The sequence below is a fragment of the Nycticebus coucang genome, chromosome X, assembly GCF_027406575.1.
Source record: "Nycticebus coucang isolate mNycCou1 chromosome X, mNycCou1.pri, whole genome shotgun sequence".
Classification (NCBI taxonomy): domain Eukaryota; kingdom Metazoa; phylum Chordata; class Mammalia; order Primates; family Lorisidae; genus Nycticebus; species Nycticebus coucang.
This window is the reverse complement of record NC_069804.1, coordinates 185,320,053-185,342,530: the sequence shown is the minus strand read 5'-3', so window position 1 is coordinate 185,342,530 and position 22,478 is coordinate 185,320,053. Positions and strand designations below refer to the sequence as shown.

Genomic DNA, 22,478 nt, shown 5'->3' with positions numbered 1-22,478 from the left:
GCTGAAAAATAATATCAGCACCCACAGAAGCAAGATGATATTGAGACCCCAGACTAAAATATATCAGAGTCTCAAAATGGGGGAATGAGAGAGGATACTTGAGAAGGGTGAGGTCTAGGAGAACAGGTCTTCTCAAGGAGACCACAAGGATACAGCTGCAGGGTCCTCTCCATGGTGACTCAGTTCTTGGGAATTTTTAGACTTTTTTTTTTTTTTTTTTTGCGGTTTTTGGCCAGGGCTGGGTTTGAACCCGCCACCTCCAGCATATTGGGCCGGCGTCCTACCCTTTTGAGCCACAGGTGCCACCCAACTTAACTTCTTGGAACTTGGAAATTTCCAAGTTTTGTGAAATCCCGTAGATCTTTAGGGGCTGGAATAGCATCTCCCGCTTGATTCAAACTGGCCAATGAGAAGGGTACCCATGGGTTGGAACTTTTTGACTGTCGATAAAAAGGGAAAGACCAAGCCAGTTGGGTAGCGTGGCTATTTGGAATTCTTCTATGCCATAAGCACCTGGCTGGTAAATAAAGCCCTTCCTCTTATAAATATAGTGTTTGGGTGCTTTCTCTCCGTTGGGCCTTGTCTTCCCACAACAATACTTAGCTACATACAATGTCACCACTGGAGGCAGCTAGAAGGAAGGGAACCCAGGATTCTGTACTATCTTTGCAACTTCCTGTAAGTCTATAATTATTTCAAAACAAAAAGTGTTTTGGGGCTGGGCATGGTGGCTCATGCCTGTAATCCTAGCACTCTAGGGGGCCGAGGCAGGTGGATTGCTTGAGCTCACAAGTTCAAAACCAGACTAGTAAAAATCAAGACCCCCCATCTCTACTAAAAACAAAGACTGAGGCAAGAGGATCACTTGAGCCCAAGACTTGGAGGTTGCCGTGAGCTATGATGCCACAGCACTCTACCCAGGGCGACAGCTTAAGACTCTGTCTCAAACAAAAAAAAAAAGTGTTTTTGGTCAGGAATGGTGGTTCATGACTGTAATCCTAGTACTCTGGGAGGCTGAGGCAGGTAGATTGCTTGAGATCAGGAGTTCCAGACCAGCCTGAGCAAGAGGGAAACCCTGTCTCTACAAAAAGTAGGAAAAAACTAGCCAGGTGTTGTGGTGGGTGCCTATAGTACCAGCTACTTGGGACACTTAGGCAGGACAATCACGTTAGCCTATGAGTTTGAGGTTGATGTGAGCTATGACACCATGGCACTCTACCTAGGGCAACAGAGTGAGACTCTGTCTCACATACATATGCACAAAGAAAAAAAGAAATTAAGACATTAGAGACAACAGCTCAGCACCAGTTGCTCAGTGGTTAGGACGCTGGCCACATTCACCAGGGCTGGCAGGTTCGAACCTGGCCCAGGCCTACTAAACAACAATGACATCTGCAACAACAAAAAAACACAGCTGGGGGCAGCGCCTGTCGCTCAGTGAGCAGGGCGCTGGCCCCATATACTGAGGGTGGCGGGTTCAAACTCAGCCCCGGCCAAACTGCAACAAAAAAATAGCCGGGCATTGTGGCGGGCACCTGTAGTCCCAGCTACTCTGGAGGCTGAGGCAGGAGAATCGCCTAGGCCCAGGAGTTGGAGGTTGCTGTGAGCTGTGTGATGCCACGGCACTCTACCAAGGGGCGATAAAGTAAAACTCTGTTTCTACAAAAAAAAAAAAAAAAACACAGCTGGGCATTGTGGTGGGCGCCTGTAGTCCCAACTACTTGGGAGGCTAAGGCAAGAGAATCATGTCAGCCCACAAGTTTGAGGTTGCTATGAGCTGTGACACCACAGCACTCTACTGAGGGTGACATAGTGAGACTCTGTCTCAAAAAAAAAAAAAGACATTAGAGACAAATCTAAAATCCCTTTTGCCCACTATCCTTGATTTCATTCACTTTTATCTCTCCCCCAGAAGTCACTATTCACTATTGCTATGACTTTAGTGTGTATCCTCCCAGAATTCCTTATAGTTCTAGGGACATATATATGTGCCCATAATACTGTGTATGCATATGGATATATGTGTGGAGATACATATATATATAAACAATATACAGTCACACCCAAGGGACTATAACAAACTAGCCCACATATGGATGTAGTCACCATAAGGAACCTGGCCTACTCAGGTGGTGCCTGTGGCTCAGTGAGTAGGGCGCTAGCCCCATATACTGAGGGTGGCGGGTTCTAACCTGGCCCCAGCCAAACTGCAACAAAAAAATAGTCGGGCGAGGGCGCCAGCCCCATGTGCTAGAGGTAGAGGGGTTCAAACCCAGCCCCGGCAAAAAACTGCAAAAAAATTAAAAAAAAAAAAAAAAAAGGGAACAATCCAAGATGGCGGCCGAGTAACAGCTTCCCTGCAACAGGGCATGGTGAGTCTGGGGAGATAAGACTCCAGGCATCTCTGGCTGGTGGGATCTGCCTATAATCATCCCTTTGAGGATACAGGGAGTCAGAAAGGGACTTCTGGACCCCAAGAGGAGGACAAAAACAATGGAAAACTGGCAAGTGGTTGGTATGTTCGATCGACCTAATCCCACCAGCAGCCACAAGTACAAGCAGCAGTGAGACTGCAAACTGGAAAGGCCTTACCTGTGAACTGTTTAGGTGTTTTTGGACTTGGCACTCAGTTGCACTGCCTTGGGGAGAGCTTGAGCAGAAGTGTGGAGAACTTTGGGCATTGTCTAGGGCCCCAGACTGAGTTGCTGAGCTGCACAGAGCCAATAGTGTTTGGCTGTGGGCTGCAGGGAGCCATTGTGAGAGAACTGCCCCGGCAAGATCTGCCCTCAGGGTCGCAGAGCAAGGATCGGGCGAGAGCTAGTAACCTAGTGACTGACCAGCCTAAAGGCAGGGACTGAGCTGCCTTACAGCCTTAAACCTCAGGGTCAGAGTGAGACCGGTTTTGGTACACTGGAGACTCAGGCTGTTGCTCTGGGTAGAGTGCCATGGCATCACAGCTCATAGAAACCTCAACCTCCTGGGCTTGGCGCCGCCCAGACCTCCATAAGAGCTGCACCGCAACCCGCGCCCACCAGGCCTCCGCATGCCCTGACCAGGAACTGCGGGAGCCGCACAACCCTGCGTCCTCCCTCCTGTACCCTCCCTGCCTCCACACCAGCCCACTCGTCTGGCCAGGGACTCTGGTAGCCGCGTGCCCTCTGGAGCCCTCCCTGCCTCTGCGCAGAGCCCTTCTCCTGGCCAGAGACTACTGGAGCCTTGGGCTCTCTGTGCCAAAGTCACTGGGCACCAGGCACTCCCAGAACCATGCACACAACCTCCCGCCCTATTGCTGGATCCGGTGTGTCACACTCTGGAGCTGCTTCCACAACCAGAACTCCCTGGCTGGGGCAGCCCCAGAGGAAATACATACGGTCACTCCCTACAAAGATCCAGCAACAATAGTGATCCCACTGGGGTCTAATCTTGGAGAGACACCTCCCCAACGCTGAAGACGGCCAGAGGCAACGGTGAAAAACAATCATGAGGCGAAATCAACAGAAAAACTCGGGCAATATGAATAATCAGAGTAGATCGACTCCCCCAAGGATCAATGGGGCAGACACAGCACAAGATCCCATGCACAAACAAATAGCTGAGATGTCAGAAATCAAATTCAGAATCTGGATAGCAAATAAGATTGAATTAGAATTCCAAGCAGTAACCCAACAGATATCTCAAGAATTCAACGAATTCAAAGACCAAATGACCAAAGATTTTGACACATCGAGACAAGAAGTTGCAGCCCTCAGAGATCTGAGAAACACAGTAGAATCCCTCAGTAACAGAATGGAGCAAGCAGAAGAAAGGATTTCTGACATTGAAGACAAAGCTTTTGAACGCTCCCAAACTCTCAAAGAGGAAGAGAAATGGAGGGCAAAAACAGATCATTCTCTCAGAGAGCTCTGGGATAATTCGAAGAAAACTAATATTTGTCTTATACTGATCACCAAAAGCAACGAAGTGGCTTCACAAGGCACAGAGTCTCTTCTCCATGAGATTATGAAGGAGAACTTTCCAGACATACCAAGAGATTCTGAAATTCAGATACAGACAGTTTCAGAACTCCAGCACGACTCAACCCAAATAAGACATCCCCAAGACACATCATAATCAATTTCACTAAAGTTAATATGAAGGAGAAAATTCTAAAAGCAGCCAGACGAAAGAAAAACATCACCTACAAGGGCAAGAATATTAGAATAACTGCAGATCTCTCTGCTGAAACCTTTCAAGCTAGAAGAGGATGGTCATCGACTTTTAATCTCCTAAAACAAAATAACTTTCAACCCAGGATCCTGTACCCAGCTAAACTGAGTTTCATTTATGACAGAGAAATTAAATACTTCAATGACATTCACTTGTTGAAGAAATTTGCCATAACTAAACCAGCTCTCCCGGATATTCTCAGACCTATCCTCCATAAAGACCAGCGTAATCCACCACAAAAGTAAACCCACCCAGAAATTTTGATCAAATTACAACTTCCACAGTCGCAAAAGGATTAAAATGTCCACCGGACTCTCGAAAGGCTTATCAATATTCTCAATTAATGTGAATGGTTTAAATTGTCCTCTATAGAGGCACAGGTTGGCTGACTGGATACAAAAACTCAAGCCAGATATCTGCTGCATACAAGAATCGCATCTTACATTAAAAGACAAATATAGACTCAAGGTGAAAGGATGGTCATCTATACTCCAGGCAAATGGAAAGCAGAAAAAAGCAGGCATTGCCATCCTATTCACAGACACAATAGGCTTTAAACCAAGCAAAATAAGGAAGGATAAAGGATGGACACTTCATATTTGTTAAAGGTAATACTCAATATGATGAGATTTCAATTATTAATATTTATGCACCCAACAAGAACACACATCAATTTATAATAGAAACTCTAACAGACATGAGCAACTTGACTTCCTCCAGTTCCATAGTAGTTGGAGATTTTAACACCCCTTTAGCAGTGCTGGATAGATCCTCCAAAAAGAAGCTAAGCAAAGAAATCTTAGATTTAAACTTAACCATTCAACATCTGGACTTAACAGACATCTACAGAACATTTCATCCCAACAAAACTAAACACACATTCTTCTCATCAAACCACGGAACATACTCCAAAATCGACCACATCCTAGGCCACAAATCTAACCTCAGCAAATTTTAAAAAATAAAAATTATTCCTTGCATCTTCTCAGACCATCATGGAATAAAAGTAGAACTCAATAACAACAGGAACCTGCATACCCATACAAAAACTTGGAAGCTAAATAACCTTTTGCTGAAAGATAGATGGGTTATAGACGAGATTAAGAAGGAAATAACCAAATTTTTGGAACAAAACAACAATCAAGACACGAATTACCAGAACCTCTGGGATACTGGAAAGGCACTCCTAAGAGGGAAATTTATAGCACTGCAAGCCTTCCTCAAGAAAACGGAAAGAGAGGAAGTTAATAACTTAATGGGACATCCCAAGCAACTGGAGAAGGAAGAACACTCCAACCCCAAACCCAGCAGAAGAAAAGAAATAACCAAAATCAGAGAATTAAATGAACCTGAAAACAAAAGAATTATACAACAGATCAATAAATCCAAAAGTTGGTTTTTTGAAAAGATCAATAAAATAGATAAACCTTTGGCCAACCTAACCAGGAAAAACAGTAAAATCTCTAATTTCATCAATCAGAAATGGTAACGACAAAATAACAACAGACCCCTCAGAAATTCAAAAAGTCCTTAACAAATACTACAAGAAACTCTACTCTCAGAAATATGAAAATCTGAAAGAAATCGACCAATACCTGGAAGTACGCCACCTACCAAGACTTAGCCAGAATGAAGTAGAAATGTTGAACAGGCCAATATCAAGTTCTGAAATAGTATCAACTATACAAAATCTCCCTAAAAAGAAAAGCCCAGGACCAGATGGCTTTAAGTCAGAATTCTACCAAACCTTTAAAGAACTAGTACCTATATTACTAAACCTCTTCCAAAATATAGAAAAAGAAGGAGTAATACCCAACACATTCTATGAAGCAAACATCACCTTGATCCCCAAACCAGGGAAAGACACAACAAGAAAAGAAAATTATAGACCGCCGGGCGTGGTGGCTCACACCTGTAATCCCAGCACTGTGGGAGGCTGAGGAGGGAGAATCGCTTAAGCTCAGGACTTCGTAACTCGCCTGAGCAACAGTGAGACCCCGACTCATGAAAAAAACAGAAAAACCCAGCCGGGCGCCACAGCAAGTGCCTATAATCCCAGCGGCTTCTGGAGGCTGAGGCAGCGGGTTGCCCGCAGCCCGAGTCTGAGGTTGTGGTGAGCTACCACGCCCACTGCACTCTGCTCAGGGGCATAGGGTGGGACCCTGTCTCAACAAAAAAAAAAAAAAAGAAAGAAAGAAAGAAAATTATAGACCAATATCACTAATGAATATTGATGCTGAAATCCTCAATAAGATCCTAACAAACAGAATCCAACAACACATCAAAAAAATTATACACCATGACCAAGTGGAATTTATCCCAATGTCTCAAGGCTGGTTCAATATACGTAAATCTATAAATGTAATTCAGCACATAAACAAACTAAAAAATAAGGACCATATGATTCTTTCAATTGATGCAGAAAAAGCTTTTGATAATATCCAGCATCCCTTCATGATCAGAGCACTTAAGAAAACTGGTATAGAAGGGACATTTCTTAAACTAGTAGAGGCCATCTACAGTAAACCCACAGCCAATATGGTATTGAATGGAGTTAAATTGAAATCATTTCCACTTAGATCAGGAACCAGGCAAGGTTGCCCATTGTCTCCATTGCTCTTTAACACTGTAATGGAAGTTTTAGCCATTGCAATTAGGGAAGAAAAGGCGATCAAGGGTATCCACATAGGGTCAGAAGAGATCAAACTTTCACTCTTCGCAGATGATATGATCGTATATCTGGAGAACACTAGGGATTCTACTACAAAACTTTTTTTTTTTTTTTTTTGTAGAGACAGAGTCTCACTGTACCGCCCTCTGGTAGAGTGCCGTGGCGTCACACGGCTCACAGCAACCTCTAACTCTCGGGCTTACGTGATTCTCTTGCCTCAGCCTCCCGAGCAGCTGAGACTACAGGCGCCCGCCACAACGCCCGGCTATTTTTTTGTTGCAGTTTGGCCGGGGCTGGGTTTGAACCCACCACCCTCGGCATATGGGGCCGGCGCCCTACTCACTGAGCCACAGGCGCCGCCCTCTACTACAAAACTTTTAGAAGTGATCAAGGAATACAGCAATGTCTCAGGCTACAAAATCAACACCCATAAATCTGTAGCCTTTATATATACCAACAATAACCAAGCTGAACAAACAATCAAGGACTCTATTCCTTTCACAGGAGTGCCAAAGAAGATGAAATATTTGGGAGTATACCTAACAAAGGACGTGAAAGATCTCTACAAAGAGAACTATGAAACTTTAAGAAACGAAATAGCTGAAGATGTTAACAAATGGAAAAACATACCATGCTCATGGCTGGGAAGAATCAACATTGTTAATATGTCTATACTACCCAAAGCAATATATAATTTTAACGCAATTCCTATTAAAGCTCCATTGTCATACTTTAAAGATCTTGAAAAAAATACTTCATTTTATATGGAACCAGAAAAAATCTCGAATAGCCAAAACATTACTCAGCAATAAAAACACAGCAGGAGGAATCACACTACCAGACCTGAGACTGTACTATAAATTGATAGTGATCAAAACAGCACAAAAACAGAGAAGCAGATATCTGGAGCAGAATAGTGAACCAAGAGATGAATCCAGCTACTTATCGTTATTTGATCTTCAACAAGCCAATTAAAAACATTCAGTGGGGAAAAGATTCCCTATTTAACAAATGGTGCTGGGTGAATTGGCTGGAAACCTGTAGAAGATTGAAACTGGACCCACACTTTTCACCATTAATCAAGATAGACTCTCACTGGATTAAAGATTTAAACTTAAGACATGAAACTATAAAAATACTTGAAGAAAGTGCAGGGAAAACTCTTGAAGGAATCGGCCTGGGTGAATATTTTATGAGGAGGACTCCCCAAGCAATTGAAGCAGTATCAAAAATACATTACTGGGACCTGATCAAACTAAAAAGCTTTTGCACAGCCAAGAACACAGTAAGTAAAGCAAGCAGACAGCCCTCAGAATGGGAGAAAATATTTCCAGGTTATACCTCTGATAAAGGTCTAATAACCAGAATCCACAGAGAACTCAAACGTATTAGCAAGAAAAGAACACGTGATCCCATTTCAAGGTGGGCAAGGGACTTGAAGAGAAACTTCTCTAAAGAAGATAGACGCACGATCTACAAACACATGGAAAAAAGCTCATCATCCTTAATCATCAGAGAAATGCAAATCAAAACTACCTTGAGATATTACCTAACCTAGTAAGAGTAGCCCACATAACAAAATCCCAAAACCAGAGATGTTGGCGTGGATGTGGAGAAAAGGGCACACTTCTACACTGCTGGTGGGAATGCACACTAATACATTCCTTCTGGAAGGATGTTTGGAGAATACTTAGAGACCTAAAAATAGACCTGCCATTCGATCCTATAATTCCTTTACTTGGTTTATACCCAGAAGACCAAAAATCACAATATAACAAAGACATCTGTACCAGAATGTTTATTGCAGCCCAATTCATAATTGCTAAGTCATGGAAGAAACCCAAGTGCCCATCGACCCACGAATGGACTAGCAAATTGTGGTACATGTATACCATGGAATATTATGCAGCCTTAAAGAAAGATGGAAACTTTACCTCTTTCTTGTTTACATGCATGGAGCTGGAACATATTCTTCTTAGCAAAGTATCTCAGGAATGGAAGAAAATGTATCCAACGTACTCAGCCCTACTATGAAGCTAAATTATAGCTTTCACATGAAAGCTATAACCCAACTGTAGCACAAAACTATGAGGAAAGGGGCAAGGAAGAGGAAGGGAGGGTGGAGGGAGGGTAATGCGTGGGGCCACACCTACAGTACATCTTAGAATGGGTACAGGCGAAACTTACTAAAGGCAGAATACAAATGTCTACATACAATAACTAAGAAAATGCCATGAAGGATACGTTGAACAGTTTGATGAGAATATTTCAGATTGTATATGAAACTAGCACATTGTACCCCTTGATTGCACTAATGTACACAGCTATGATTTAACAATAAAATAAATAAATAAATAAAAATTGGCCGGGCGTTGTGGCGGGAGCCTGTAGTCCCAGCTACTCGGGAGGCTGAGGCGAGAGAATTGCCTAAGCCCAGGAGTTGGAGGTTGCTGTGAGCTGTGACGCCACAGCACTCTACCAAGGGTGATAAAGTGAGACTCTGTCTCTACAAAAAAAAAGGAACCTCGCCTACTGTACTGATACGTATACGTGGTGCATGTCTGGTCTATGAAAATTAGGTCAACTTAAGGAGATGGTCAGTGTAGGGAGGTGGTCAGCTATGGAGGTCCTACCATATAATAATACACACACACACATACACACAAATACATGGTGGTGATGGTTGCCCAACACTGTGAATGTAATTAATGCCACTGAATCATATACTTAAAACAATTAAAATGGCAAATGTTACATTATACATATTTTACCCTAATGCACAGGAGTAAAATATGTAGCACAGTGGTTCATGCCTATAATTCTAGCACTTTGGGAGGCTGAGGCAGAAGGATCAATTGAGTGCAGATTTACAGATTCCAGTGAGTTATGGTGACACCACTGCACTCTAGCCTGGGCAACAGAGTGAGACCTTGTCTGACAAAAGAAAAAAAACAATCCTAGAAAAAATAAGGGGCATGCATAAGGCTGCCCCTCAAGGCACAGAAGACCTGGAACTGAATCCCTGGCCTCTGGCCTGTAACTTGCGTGGTGCCCCAGGGGAAGGTGGCATTGCCTCAGGGGACTCATTAAACCAACCTTTCCTAAATGCCTGCTCTGAGCAAAATGCAAATCAAATGCACAGTCCTTTTAGAACTACCAGTACAGCAGATGCTCTGTGCCCACTGGCAGCCCATGGGGGTGAGTAGCTGGGAGCTGCTTCTACTGAGCCTAACTGAGGAGGGCATGGAGCACAATGTGCAGTACCACAAATACCTGAGAGGCCATCAAATTCTATAAAAAAAAAAAAAAATACAAACCCCTGACTACAGTATCAGGCTGCTGAAACAGGTTATCTCGATAGCTTTTAAGAACTGTATGAGTGTTACATATGCCAATACAAAAACTATTAGATTCTAACCAGAGCTCTGTCTTGCCTGGCTTTATAAGGTTTCTCTGTATTTTGGATTATTTCCTTGGTGGCGGGCAGTTTCCAGTAAGTGGGATCAGTGGCTCCAAGGGCTGTTAGGTTTCCGTGGTTCTGATATCGCCTCCAGACAGCTGGGTCAGGCGACACAGGCAGCACCAGCCATCCCAGCACCTGTGTGGTCAGGGTGCACTTGAGGTGATAGAAAGGAGGGGAGCTTGACTCCGGCCTTGATGGGCATAGAGTCTGGGAAGGTGGAGTTGGGGAGCAGCATGAGTGAAGGCATGGGGGAGAAGCCCGGCAGCCAGGAGTTGGGGTGACTGGAGAAGGGTCCATCTCCCTGTGGCCAGAGGCCTCCCCAGATGCAGGCTGCAGCTAAACAACACTGGTTGCAGCTGCAGGGAAAGCCTGGGGCAGCTCTTTCTAGAGCCTGTTTTTCTTCTCCTTAACAGGAATTTGGGACATCGATTTGTTTTCAACTGAAAATAGAGTTGTGTAGACCGCAAAAGTCACCTGACTTGCAGGGGTGAACCTGAGAGGCCTGAAAATTGTTGTTAAACCCTCCTCCAGCCATAGGTCTAGACTTCGGCCAGCTCCACTCATCCAAAAAGTGTTTATTTGTCCTTGCCCTTTAGTAGGTTGGTATGTGGAGGATAAAACTAACCGAGCACCTCTGTGGGTGGAGGGAGCTTGAGCGATCCAGGCAAGAGAAGAGGGCAAGAACTTTCAGGTGTGTCCAGTAGCGCTCCAGACAACTCTCCGGTTATAAGAGTGATCTGTGATCGGTGAGACAGCAGACTGCAAAGAGAGGCAGGGGAAGGCTCACCCAAGGAGAGGCAGTGGGTGGCTCGGTCTCCTTGGATTTTTTCTGTTTTCCCCATAGGCGCTTCTGTACCTTGATGATGATGATTTCAGGCAGACCCTCACTCTGTCGCCCAGGCCACAGTGCCCTGGCTCAGTATAGCCGACAGCAACCTCAAACTCTTTCCTCAGCCTCCGAAGTTAGCTGGGACCACAGATGCCCACCACAACGCCCTACTAGTTTTAAAGATGGGAGGGGTCTCACTCTTGTTCAGGCTGGTCTGGAACTCCTGAGCTCAGGCTATCCACCCACCTCTGTCTCCCAGAGTGCTGGGATTACAGGTGTGAACCACTGAGCCCGGCCCATAACTCGTTTTGAAAAGGTGCATATATCGGACGCCACCTTCATATACCGAGGGTGGCGGGTTCAAACCCAGCCCTGGCCAAAATGCAACAAAAAATAGCCGGGTGTTGTGGCGGGTGCCTGTAGTTCCAGCTACTGGGGAGGCTGAGGCAAGAGAATCGCTTAAGCCCAAGAGCTGGAGGTTGCTGTGAACTGTAATGACACAGCACTCTACTGAGGGCGACAAAGTGAGACTCTGTCCCTAAAAAAAAATAAAAAGGCGCATATATAAACTTTGGAACAATTTCTAATCATGTCTCAATATCCACCTCCCTCTTTACAAGCCTCAGAAATCTGACTTCAGGTCCCCAGCAGAGATACCCCAACCGAGAAGAGTCCAGACGGGCGATTTCCGGGGTGAGGTCAAACACTCGCACTCTGCAACCTAACCGCAGAGGCGAAGCCGGCGCTGGCGCTGGGGGCGGGTCCCACTAGGGCCCTTCCCACTGGGCGGCCGGAGCGAACGCTACAGGCCGGGTGGGAGGTGGGGCCTGCGCGGATCCTGGCTACGCGACCGGGGTGCGCTGCCCCAGCCTATGGTGAGGGTGGTGTCGGAGAGCCGTGGCCCCGCCCGGGCCGCCATTGCCGGGCCTTCCGGACCGCTCTGCACAGCTTGCTTGCCGCCTCTCGCCGAGCGGAGCGGGGCGACCGGCCCGACAAGGCACCTTTGTGACCGAGCCTACGTCTCACTGCGGCCAGGCAAGTCCTCGGCTGGCCCGGCCCGCGTCGCTAGCCCCAGGCCCAGAGGAACGGTCTGAGTGTCAGGCCTCCCATAAGAGGGTCACGAGTCCGGGAGAACCACAATCACGTCCCAGTCCCGGAGTTTCCTGTGGGCATGATTGTGAGCTGACGGGTTCCCGGGGCTCCTCCAGGCCAGGCACTGCTTTTCTCTCAAGTTCCGGAGTAGTCTAACCTTGCCGGGTGGTGGGACGAACTGGTAATACTAGTCACGCTCTCCCAGCAGGGGCCCAGCATAGGCTTGCCCCTTATCCCCCACCCAAACCTGCTCTTCCGCTTTGCCCCCAGAGCTCACAGTCCACAAACAGTACACCTGCCGGCGGTCCCAACCCAGCTGGAGAAGTGGACATGAGGTTGGCAGGTGGGTGGCTTTCACAGTAAGCCCAAAGGAGTTGAAAAGGGCACCTGGCTGGAGGCTCAGGTGTCCAGACATCTGAGTCTGGAGGAGCCCAGGGTGGACTACTGGGTTTGGGTTTGAACATGGAGGGCTCTGCACAAAGATTCATTCTGTGACCTTGAGCAAATCTTTTCACCTCTGAGGACTTCAGTTCCTCGAGCTCTGACATGAGGATTAGTATAGTCAATATCTCCCAACTCTTCAGGCCGGCTGCTTTCTGGAAAATGTACAGGTGGGGAAGGGAGGGGGAGGTGGTGTGAGGAGGCGTGGTCTTAGAGGGGAAGCGATAGAAGTGGCTGTGGGGGTGGATATGAACTGGATGACAGCCCTGGTGTCAGCTGGACAACTAGTGTGAAGATACATGAGGAGGGATAGTCTGGGAGTAAAGCTCAAATATTGGAGCTCAGATCTGCAAAGGTCGAGTAGCTTTTTTTTTGAGATAGTCTCAAGCTGTCGCCCTGGGTAGAGTGCTATGGCGTCACAGCTCGCAGCAACCTCAAACTCTTGGGCTTAAGTGATTCTCTTGCCTTAGCCTCCCAAGTAGTTGGGACTACAGGCGCCCACCACAATGCTGGGATATTTTTTTGTTGCAGTTGTCATTATTTAGCATGCCCGGGCCGGGTTCGAGCCCGCCAGCCTCACTGTATGTGGCTGGCGCCCTACCCACTGAGCTGCAGGCGCCGCCCTAAGGTCTAGTACCTTTATGATATATCCAGGTGGAGCTGGTGAATGAGGAACTGGCTGGTGTAAGTTCAAGAAAAGTAAAAGCAGGTGGGGCACAGCAAGGCGGATGGATTGCCTGAGCTCACAGGTTCAAGACCAACCTGAACCAGAGCAATACTTTGTCTCTAAAAATAGCTAGGCAGTGCGCAGGCACCTGTAGTCCCAGCCACTTGGGAGGCTGAGGCAAGAGAATCACTTAAGCCCAGGACTTTGAGGTTACTGTGAGCTATGATGCTATAGCATTCTACTGAGGGTGACAAAGTGAGACTCTGTCTCAAAAAAAAAAAAAAAAAAGTAAAAGCTGGAACTAGAAAATAGGTGGTTAATTCAAGACTTGGGAGTAGATGACATCATCTAAAAACAGAATATTGGCCAGGTGTGGTGGCTTCTCAGGAGTTTGAGACCAGCCTAAGTAAGAGTGAGACCTCATCTCTACTAAAAATAGAAAAATGAGCTGGGTATTGTGGCAAGTACCTGTAGTCACAGCTACTCGGGAGGCTGAAGCAGGAGGATCACTTGAAGCCAAGAGTTTGAGATTGCTGTGAGCTAGGCTGATGCCATGGCACCCTAGCCTGGGTGACAGAGCCCGACTCTTATCTCAAAAAATAGATAGATATTGGGCGGCGCCTCTGGCTCAAGGAGTGGGGCGCCGGTCTCATATGCCGGAGGTGGCAGGTTCAAACCCAGCCCCAGCAAAAAAAAAAAAAAAAATAGATAGATGTTGTGGCGGACGCCTGTACTCCCAGCTACTTGGGAGGCTGAGGCAAGAGAATCGCCTAAGCCTAAGAGCTGGAGGTTGCTGTGAGCTGTGTGACGCTACAGCACTCTACTGTGGGCAGCAAAGTGAAACTCTGTCTCTAAAAAAAAAAAAAAAGATAAATAAAAAGAGAGTATAAGTAGATAAGACAGCCTGGGACAGAAGCCTGGGAAATTCCAGCTTTTAAGGGGAGGTAGAGGAAGACAATCTGACCAAGGAGAATCAGTGTCCAGAGAGGTCAGGGCAGGTGAGTACATTATCAGTGGAGAAGAGTATCTATCAGAAGGAAGATAAGAGCTGACCAGAGGCAGTGACACCATGACGGTCATAGGTGGCTGTGCGGTGGTGGAGGCACGCATCAGAGCAGGCTTTGAAGAGAATGGCAGGAGAGATGATGGAAGGAACAAGCACAGATGTCTACTGAGGGGTTGACAGAGAAGAGGAAAGTTAGGGGAGAGAGGATAGGGATGTGGTTTTGAAGAGAGCTTTTTCTTTGCTTTCTTAAGATGAGGGAGTTTGAATATACAGGAGAAAAAGCAAGACAGAGAGAGACACAGCTCACAGCTGTTGAAGGGACTGCTTTTTTTTTTTTTTTTTTTTTTGTGGTTTTTGGCCAGGGCTAGGTTTGAACCCGCCACCTCTGGCATATGGGACCGGCACCCTACTCCTTGAGCCACAGGTGCCGCCCCCTTTTTTTTTTTTTTTTTTTTTTTTAAGAGACAGTCTCACTTTATCGCCCTTGGTAGAATGCTGTGGCGTCACAGCTCACAGCAACCTCCAACTGCTGGGCTTAGGCGATTCTCTTGCCTCAGCCTCCCAAGTAGCTGGGACTACTACCTGCCACAACACCCGGCTATTTTTTTGGTTGTTGGAGTTTGGCCAGGGCTGGGTTCGAACCCGCCACCCTTGGTATATGGGGCTGGTACCCTACCCACTGAGCCACAGGCACCGCCCGAAGGGACTGGTCTTAACAAGGAGTCGAGACCCTCTCTGTTAGAACAGGAGGGAAGGAGGGGCACATGAGGGAGCCACAAATACCTGCACATTGGGGGTCTCAGAGCAAGGGAGCTGAGGGGCTCCTGGTGGGGGGGAAGGGCTGGAGCCACTCTTGAGCAGAGAGTTTTGGAAGTCCCCGCTAAACTTGTCAGGCAGCCTTGGGTTTGAACTCAGTTCATCCTCTGCCTACCAGGGGGCTTGAATCTTCCTCTTGGGCCTGCTGGATGGCAACAGGCCCATACCTTCCCATCTTCTGATAACTTCTTCCCCAGTGGAAGGGGAGACCTGGCCCTCAGAGGCTTTGGGATCATTCTGGAGTTCGTGGCATCTGAGGTGGGCTTGTCCCATGTGTGTCCTGCCTCTAGGCCCCCTCCGCATCATGGCCCTAGTCATCACGGTAGGCCTCACCTGGATCATAGTCAGCATCCTCCTGGGTGGGCCTGGCAGCGGCTTTCCTCGCCTCCAGCAACTCTTCTCCAGTGAGTGTGGGACCCTCCTTGCCCTGCTATGGAGGCCACCAGGGTGGCTGCCTGGGCCTGCAATTGATGCTTCAGGGGTGGGGGGCTTGCTTGAGTTTTCTATCGCCTCCCTGGCAGGCTCCCTCCGGCTGTCCCCAGCCTAACTCCTGCCATCAAGTGTGACCTTTCCCACCCTCAGTGTCTCCAGCAGGGAGACCAACATTTGGTAATTAGAGATCCAGAACTGACTGAAGTCATCAGGGTCCGAGTGAGGGGCAGGAGCTCCCACTGGACATGGGGAGTGATGCCCTAGTTGCTTCTGCTGCCTTTCTGCTAGGCTTTGAGATAGGGAGAGGATTCTACACTTTTTTGAATGGTGTTAGGTCACCTAAGTACTTTTTACAGTTCCAGTTCACCCTTTTCTCCTAGAATAGGGAGTTTTACATCTGAACATCATTTAGATTTTAGCAGTTAGTATGTCAATGTCATCCTGTCTTAACTCCTAGCTACTGAGCCTGAATACTCGTCCCCCTTGACTTTGAGGGGTAGGGCCAGGCTACCCTGCTGCAGGTTCTGGGAGGCCTTCACACTAACAGAAACAACTATCTGTATCCACAGGCCCAGAGAGCTCAGTGACTGCAGGTAAGGCTCCTGTCCCCTCCCTGCTCATCCCCTGAGCCTATCACTCATATTGCCTTTGTGACAGTCCTCCTAGTCCTCCAGGGTTTCTGTTCTCCATTCATTCCTCCCCACAATAGTTCTCACAGTGCACTGGGGCTGCATGCATGATGTGAACCTAGAAAGCAAGTTGCCTGCTGCCAAAATGCAGTGGTGGGACAGGCATAGGATACAAACTGGAAGAAAAAAAGAGGTTGCAAGTCCAAAACCCAACAGGGAAAATTCCATTACATTCAAGGCCTGAGAAGAATCCTCTGTGGCCTGATGCTCTGTCCTCTGGGCTGCTGGGGAGACCCCACACAAACCAGGTGGCTTAAACAACAGAAATATATTTTCTCACAATTCTGGAAGCTGAAGTCTGAAGTCAATGTGCCAGTAGGACTACGGTCCCCTTGAAACCTCTGAAAGCAGCTCCTTCCTTGCCTCTCCCAGCTTCTGGTAACGCCTCTGTTCTCTGCCTCCATTGTCGCACAGCTGTCTCCCTTCTGTGTCTATCTCTTCTCTTGTTATAGGACATCAGTCATGTTGAATTAAGAGCCCAACCTACTCCAGTATGACCTCTTCTTAATGTATCTGAAAAGGCCCTATTTCCAAACAAGGTCATATTTCGAGATATTGTGGGCTAGTACTTCAACATATCTTTGGTGGGAAAACAATTCAATCTGTAACAGAGGCTACCCTCCCTGGGCCCCTCCATGTTCTCCTGGTCTGGAGCACTTCCTTCTCACTGGTCCTGCTATGCACGTCGTCCATGCAGTCCAGCCCTAGCCTGCCTTTCTTCACCCCTGCTTTGTTCCCTTAGCCTCCTTTCTTTTCTTCCTTGGGTTCCTGTTACCTCACCAGCAGAACACAGTATCTAGGAAAGTGCCACTACCCTTTGGCCTGAGATATGTTCACTATACACTGGTTCCCTTCTCTGTGGTCCCTTGTTCATCCCTGTGGGCTCGTCCTGACCTCCCCTTCTCAGATCTCGGGTGACCCCAGGGACAGGCCCATGGGTCACTCCTGCTATCTCTGCCCAGAGCCACGGGCTAGGAAGTACAAGTGCGGTCTACCCCAGCCGTGTCCTGAAGAGCACCTGGCCTTCCGCGTGGTCAGTGGGGCTGCCAACGTCATTGGGCCCAAGATCTGCCTCGAGGACAAAATGTAAGCTCCCTGGGATGAATAGGAGCTGGGGAGAGGCATGAAGAATTCCAGGCCAGGTCTGTGAAGGTGAGTAAAGGAGATTTTCCATCTGTCTACCAGGCTTATGAGCAGTGTCAAGGACAATGTGGGTCGTGGGCTGAACATTGCCCTGGTGAATGGTGAGTCCCCCATGATCTGCCGCCCTCCCTCCTTCCCACCCCCTCCCCAGGATGCTCTTGGGTATATGCCCTCCCCTCCCTTTCAGGACTCCCAGGGAGGCCTAGAAAGGAGTATGCAAGCTGAAGGCTCCACAGAGGAAGTGACTCAATAAACAAAAGTGTGCTAGCAGTAAAGAACTAGAAGGTTCTAAGAAGTTAGAAGGTAGTTTGTGGGGAGTCCCTGGAGGGTCTCAAATGCCAAACAGAGGTCCTGTAGCTTTGAGCAGGATGTAGCCATCTGAATAAGAGGGATGTTTGAAAAGCTTCCAGAAGGGTTACACCCAGCAAGGCTCACCCTTCTTCCTTCCTCTTGACACAGGGGTTAGTGGTGAGCTCATTGAGGCCCGGGCTTTTGACATGTGGGCTGGAGGTGAGTTGCAGCCATAATGTCTTGCTTTGTGACTGAGCCTCTTTCCCCTGAAATGCTGCTTTTCCTACATGTAGTCATCCATGTGCTCCTCTGTATGTTCCAGGCTTCTGACGTGCATCCTTGGGTTCAAAGAAGGCTGGGGGAGGGGCAAGATTGCCATCTTTGTCTAGAGACTGAGTATGGAACAGGAACAGACCTAGTTTCCTAGACCGGTTTGTCCCTACACTTATGGTGACCCTTGTTGGGGCATGTCCCAGGCCTAGTCCCTACATTAGCTTCCTCATTTGGAGAACAGGAGTTGGCAGGAGAGGGGTGCCCAGTGGTGCCTGATGCTCCATGTTCCATGGGACCTGTCCCCCTCCCCCAGATGTAAACGATCTATTGAAGTTTATTCGGCCGCTGCATGAAGGCACTCTGGTGTTTGTGGCATCCTTCGACGACCCAGCCACCAAGTAAGTGGTTGCCGAGGCCAGCCTCAGCCTTGCCCTTCTCCAGTGACAGCTCACACTTTTCCCTTCTGTGCCACAGGATGAATGAAGAGACCAGAAAGCTTTTCAGTGAACTGGGCAGCAGGAATGCCAAGGAGCTGGCCTTCCGGGACAGCTGGGTGTTTGTGGGAGCCAAGGGTGTACAGAACAAGAGCCCCTTTGAGCAGGTACAGTGCAGAGTGGGGCAGCATTCCACCTCTTCTGCTTGGATCCCACCAGTTCCCCTCTGTTCATGTCACAGCCTTCCTTGAATTCTGCCCCAGCTGTGTCCCATCATCTCCATCTTGATCGCCCTGGCCCCCTTGCCATCTGTGCAGGAAGGGGAAGTAACTTTGACCTTCCCTGTCCAGTATGTATTTTACCCTCAAAAGTCTTTACACAGCAGTGTTTTCACATTAGCAAGATTCACATCTAAAATGCCTTCCTCCCAAACAGCTTTTTGTCCTTGTCCTGCCAGCCTTGGCTGCCCTCTGGACCCAAAGGTGTCATACCCTATGCTAGGAGGGCTCTGCCCTCACTTTTAGGAAGCTCCCAGTCCCATGAAAGCCAGGGTACCTCCAACCCCTGATCTACACTACACACAGATGGGCTGCTCCAGTGGTTTCTGGAAGTGTCTGGCTATTGAAAGAACAGTTCAAATGCCACCCCTTCAAAAAATATCCCCTCTGCCTGTGTTCTTGCTGTAGCTTCCAACAGCTCCCTGCGGGTCAAGTGAGGGTGAGGGACCCCCATGCTCCCCACACATACTGCCTACCTTCTTGGCACATGCCTGCCCACATAAGTGCAAAGAAGTTGATCCCTTAGTCCACCTACAAGAGGATAGGCCAATGTGGTTGTTTTCATTTTTTCCCTGGAGCAGGCAAGGTGAGTGCACAGTGGTTGACATGGCATAAGGGGAATGAAAGCCAGGGCCCTGGCCTGCCACTGTCCCCCATTTTGAGGACTGAGGCCATGACCTGCTTTCCTGGCCTGCAGCATGTGAAGAACAGTAAACACACCAACAAGTACGAAGGCTGGCCTGAGGCTCTGGAGATGGAAGGTTGCATCCCACGGAGGAGCACGGCCAGCTAGCATAGCCGGGCACCAAGACCACCCCAAGGGAGGCCCAGGCCGAGAGAGGCGTGTGCACTGCTCAGCAGGCGGGGGGTGGCAGCACCAGGGCAGGGCTGGGGTCCACTCCCCACACCTGGGCAAGAGCACTCCCTTGCCCCAACATATTGGGCTCCAAGCTGCTGACCAGAGTGTGGTCTCAAGGTGTTAAGGGCTGCAGGGGCCGACCCCGGCCCCATCGTGCTTTGTTATAGGAGCCCAGGTGCCTCTGTCTTTCTTTGCCTAACACTGTTTCTCCTGGCTAGCCCCCACCTAGCCCATTTCTCCTCTGTTCCCCACAGCATCTCCTTCCCAATTTCCAAGTGCCCTTGCTTGAAGGGTCTTAGGTATTCACCCTCTTTACATACAAGTCAGGTAGCAGCCATCTGGCCGGTTAGGGCATCTTCCAGAACCTTTCCCAGAGCTACTCACTCCACTGCAGGCTAAACCTGTTTCCAGTGTGATTCCTCTTGGTGAGCCAAACCTGACAGCCACGCCATGAACGTGGCTGCCTCCTGCCTGGCTCTCAACAGGAAGGGGCCTCTATGGAGCAGGCTGGCCCAGGGTGGGTGTAGCCAGAGCCTGACCACAGTCCCTAAGGCAGCATGTGATAGCTCCTGTGGTTTGTCAGAGGGCCCACCTAGATGATTTCTTAATAAACTGATGCCCCCTCCCCATGGAATAAAGTGCATTCAGGTGTTGTCATCAGTGGATAGTCAGAGGTGGTAGTGACTTCTGGGGTTGGGGTGGGGAGACTAGTCCCGCGGGCTCAGCCAACCTGCCCCATGGCCTTAGTCTCCAGGGCTCCTGCCCCCACAGGCTGTGCCTGAGATGTGACTCTAGTGGTAACTAGAGAGTTCCCCAGCTGGTACCACCCTAGCTTTGGAAGAGAAGATTCTGTAGTCTGGGGGCCCAGGTGCCTCCCCTTCACCCCCTGCCTCCTTCAGAAGCTCGTGTGTCCCACAGTCTTTGGCTATCTTTGAAATCAGAGCTGCAAAGAGTCAAGTCATGTGGGCTATTTGGCATCTTGATGGAAGGAACTGAAGCATTATGGTAGTCTGAGGTGCCAGCCAGACATCCTCTGGGTGGCTGTGTCAGGGGTAATGGACTTAAGAACCCTGCTCTGGCAGTAGGCTTCCTGAGCCTTTGACTCCTAGGGGTTAAGTGCTGTCTGTGCTAGGGACAATGCAGAGGGCAAACAAAACCTCATGAAATGAAAGTTTTCTTTTGTTTTTGGGAGATGAAGTGTCTTTCTCTGGCACCTAGGCAGGACTGCAGTGGTGCAATCATAGTTCGCTGCAGCCTTCAATTCCTGGGCTCAAGCGATCCTTCTCCCTTAGCCGCCCAAAGTGCTTCAACTATAGGCATGAGCCACCATACCCAGCCAAGAAACAAAAGTATTTAAGGAGCAGACAGAGGTTGACTTAGGTGCCTAGGAGGAAAGGCTTACCAGAGAGTAAGTGACTGAGACCAGAACTGCAAAGGTTGAGCAAGAGAATTAAGGAGGACCCAGCTCCTTTGTTCTGGAAGTGGTGACCATAGCAGCCAACACCCAGCCCAGACTGAGCCAAGCACATTATACATGTATTCCTTTTTTTTACTAGACTTTCCTTTTTAAAGGCATTTTCAGTTCACAGCAAAACAGGAAAAAAGTACAGAGTGTTCCCCTGTACCACAACAGCCCCTAGGCCCCCATTTGTCCCCATTGCTGAGCTTGCACTGGTGCTTCACTTTCAACCAAAGCCCACAGTTGACATCAGGGTCTGCTCTGGCTGTTATATGCTCTATGGAGCTTGACAAAAATATATAATGATGTGTATCGTGTATATATATTATAGTGTCGTGTATATATATTCATTTTTCAAAACCTATGATGGGCAGGCTAGGCATGGTGGCTCACACCTGTAATCCTAGCACTCTGGGAGGCCAAGGTGGGAGGATCCCTTAAGCTCAGGAGTTCAAGAGCAAGACGCTGCCTCTACTAAAAATAGAAAAACTAGCTGGGCATGGTGGTGGGCACCTATAATCCGAGCTACTCTTGAGGCTGAGGCAGAAGGATGGCTTGTTCCTGGGAGTTTGAGGTTGTGGTGAGCTATGATGACATCACTGTACTCTAGCAGGGTAACAGAGTAAGACCCTGTCTCAAAAAAAGAAAAAAAAAACTATTATGGAAAATTGCAAACATCTCCACAAGCAGAGAGAATAGTACACAGCCCCTTATATTCACAGATTCTGTGTCTATGGATTCAACCAATTACAAATCAAAAATATTTTTAAAATACAACAATGAAAAATAATACAAATAAAAAACAACACAATATACCAGCATCTGCATAGCATTTGCATTATATTAGGTATGATAAGTAATCCAGAGATGATTTAAACTACATGGGAAGATGGGAGAATGTGTTAGGTTATATGCAAATATTATGCCATTTCCTATCAGGGACTGGAGCATCCACAGAGTTTGGTATCCCCAGGGGGTCCAGGAACCAGTCTTCCTCAGATACTGAGGGAGAACTGTAATCAACTGCAATGTATCCATCACCGATCTTTCACAGTGATTAACGTGGCTAATGTTTCATATGTACCCCCTCACAGCCCTGACATGTTGAAGCAAATCTCAGCTTAGTTCTTCCATCAGTTATGCCAGAGTTACCTACCCTGTTTCCCCGAAAATAAGACAGTGTCTTATTTTAAGGTGTGCTCCCAAAGATGCGCTAGGTCTTATTTTCAGGGGACGTCTTATCTTTCCTGTAAGTAGGTCTTATTTTCGTAGGATGTCTTATTTTCGGGAAAACGGGGTACATAGTCCTCACAACCCTCTTAGCAAGTACTACCATTGGCCCCACTGTCCAAAAAAGGTAAAGGTCTATTGTGGGCATAGGGGAATGTCATTGGAGTGGAGATTAGAAGCCAGAAAAGTACAATTCCAC

General features: G+C 47.9%; 1 protein-coding gene across 1 annotated transcript; it reads left to right on the top strand.

The window, feature by feature from the left end:
* Nucleotides 1-12,053: 12,053 nt before the first annotated feature.
* Nucleotides 12,054-21,860, top strand: FAM3A (FAM3 metabolism regulating signaling molecule A). The gene is made up of 10 exons (XM_053580668.1): nucleotides 12,054-12,204; nucleotides 12,532-12,604; nucleotides 15,482-15,595; nucleotides 16,193-16,216; nucleotides 17,275-17,398; nucleotides 17,498-17,556; nucleotides 17,915-17,965; nucleotides 18,333-18,417; nucleotides 18,494-18,620; nucleotides 19,429-21,860. The coding sequence occupies exons 2-10, from the start codon at nucleotides 12,592-12,594 to the stop codon at nucleotides 19,522-19,524; spliced, it is 693 nt and encodes a 230-aa protein (XP_053436643.1). The 5' UTR covers nucleotides 12,054-12,204; nucleotides 12,532-12,591; the 3' UTR covers nucleotides 19,525-21,860.
* Nucleotides 21,861-22,478: the final 618 nt, after the last annotated feature.

What these genes read in the sequence shown, in the direction of transcription:
- FAM3A (XM_053580668.1), top strand. An exon ending in CCTCCAGCAACTCTTCTCCA is followed by an intron (nt 15,596 to 16,192) that starts GTGAGTGTGGGA and finishes CTGTATCCACAG; the next exon opens with GCCCAGAGAGCTCAGTGACT. An exon ending in TTCGACGACCCAGCCACCAA is followed by an intron (nt 18,418 to 18,493) that starts GTAAGTGGTTGC and finishes TCTGTGCCACAG; the next exon opens with GATGAATGAAGAGACCAGAA.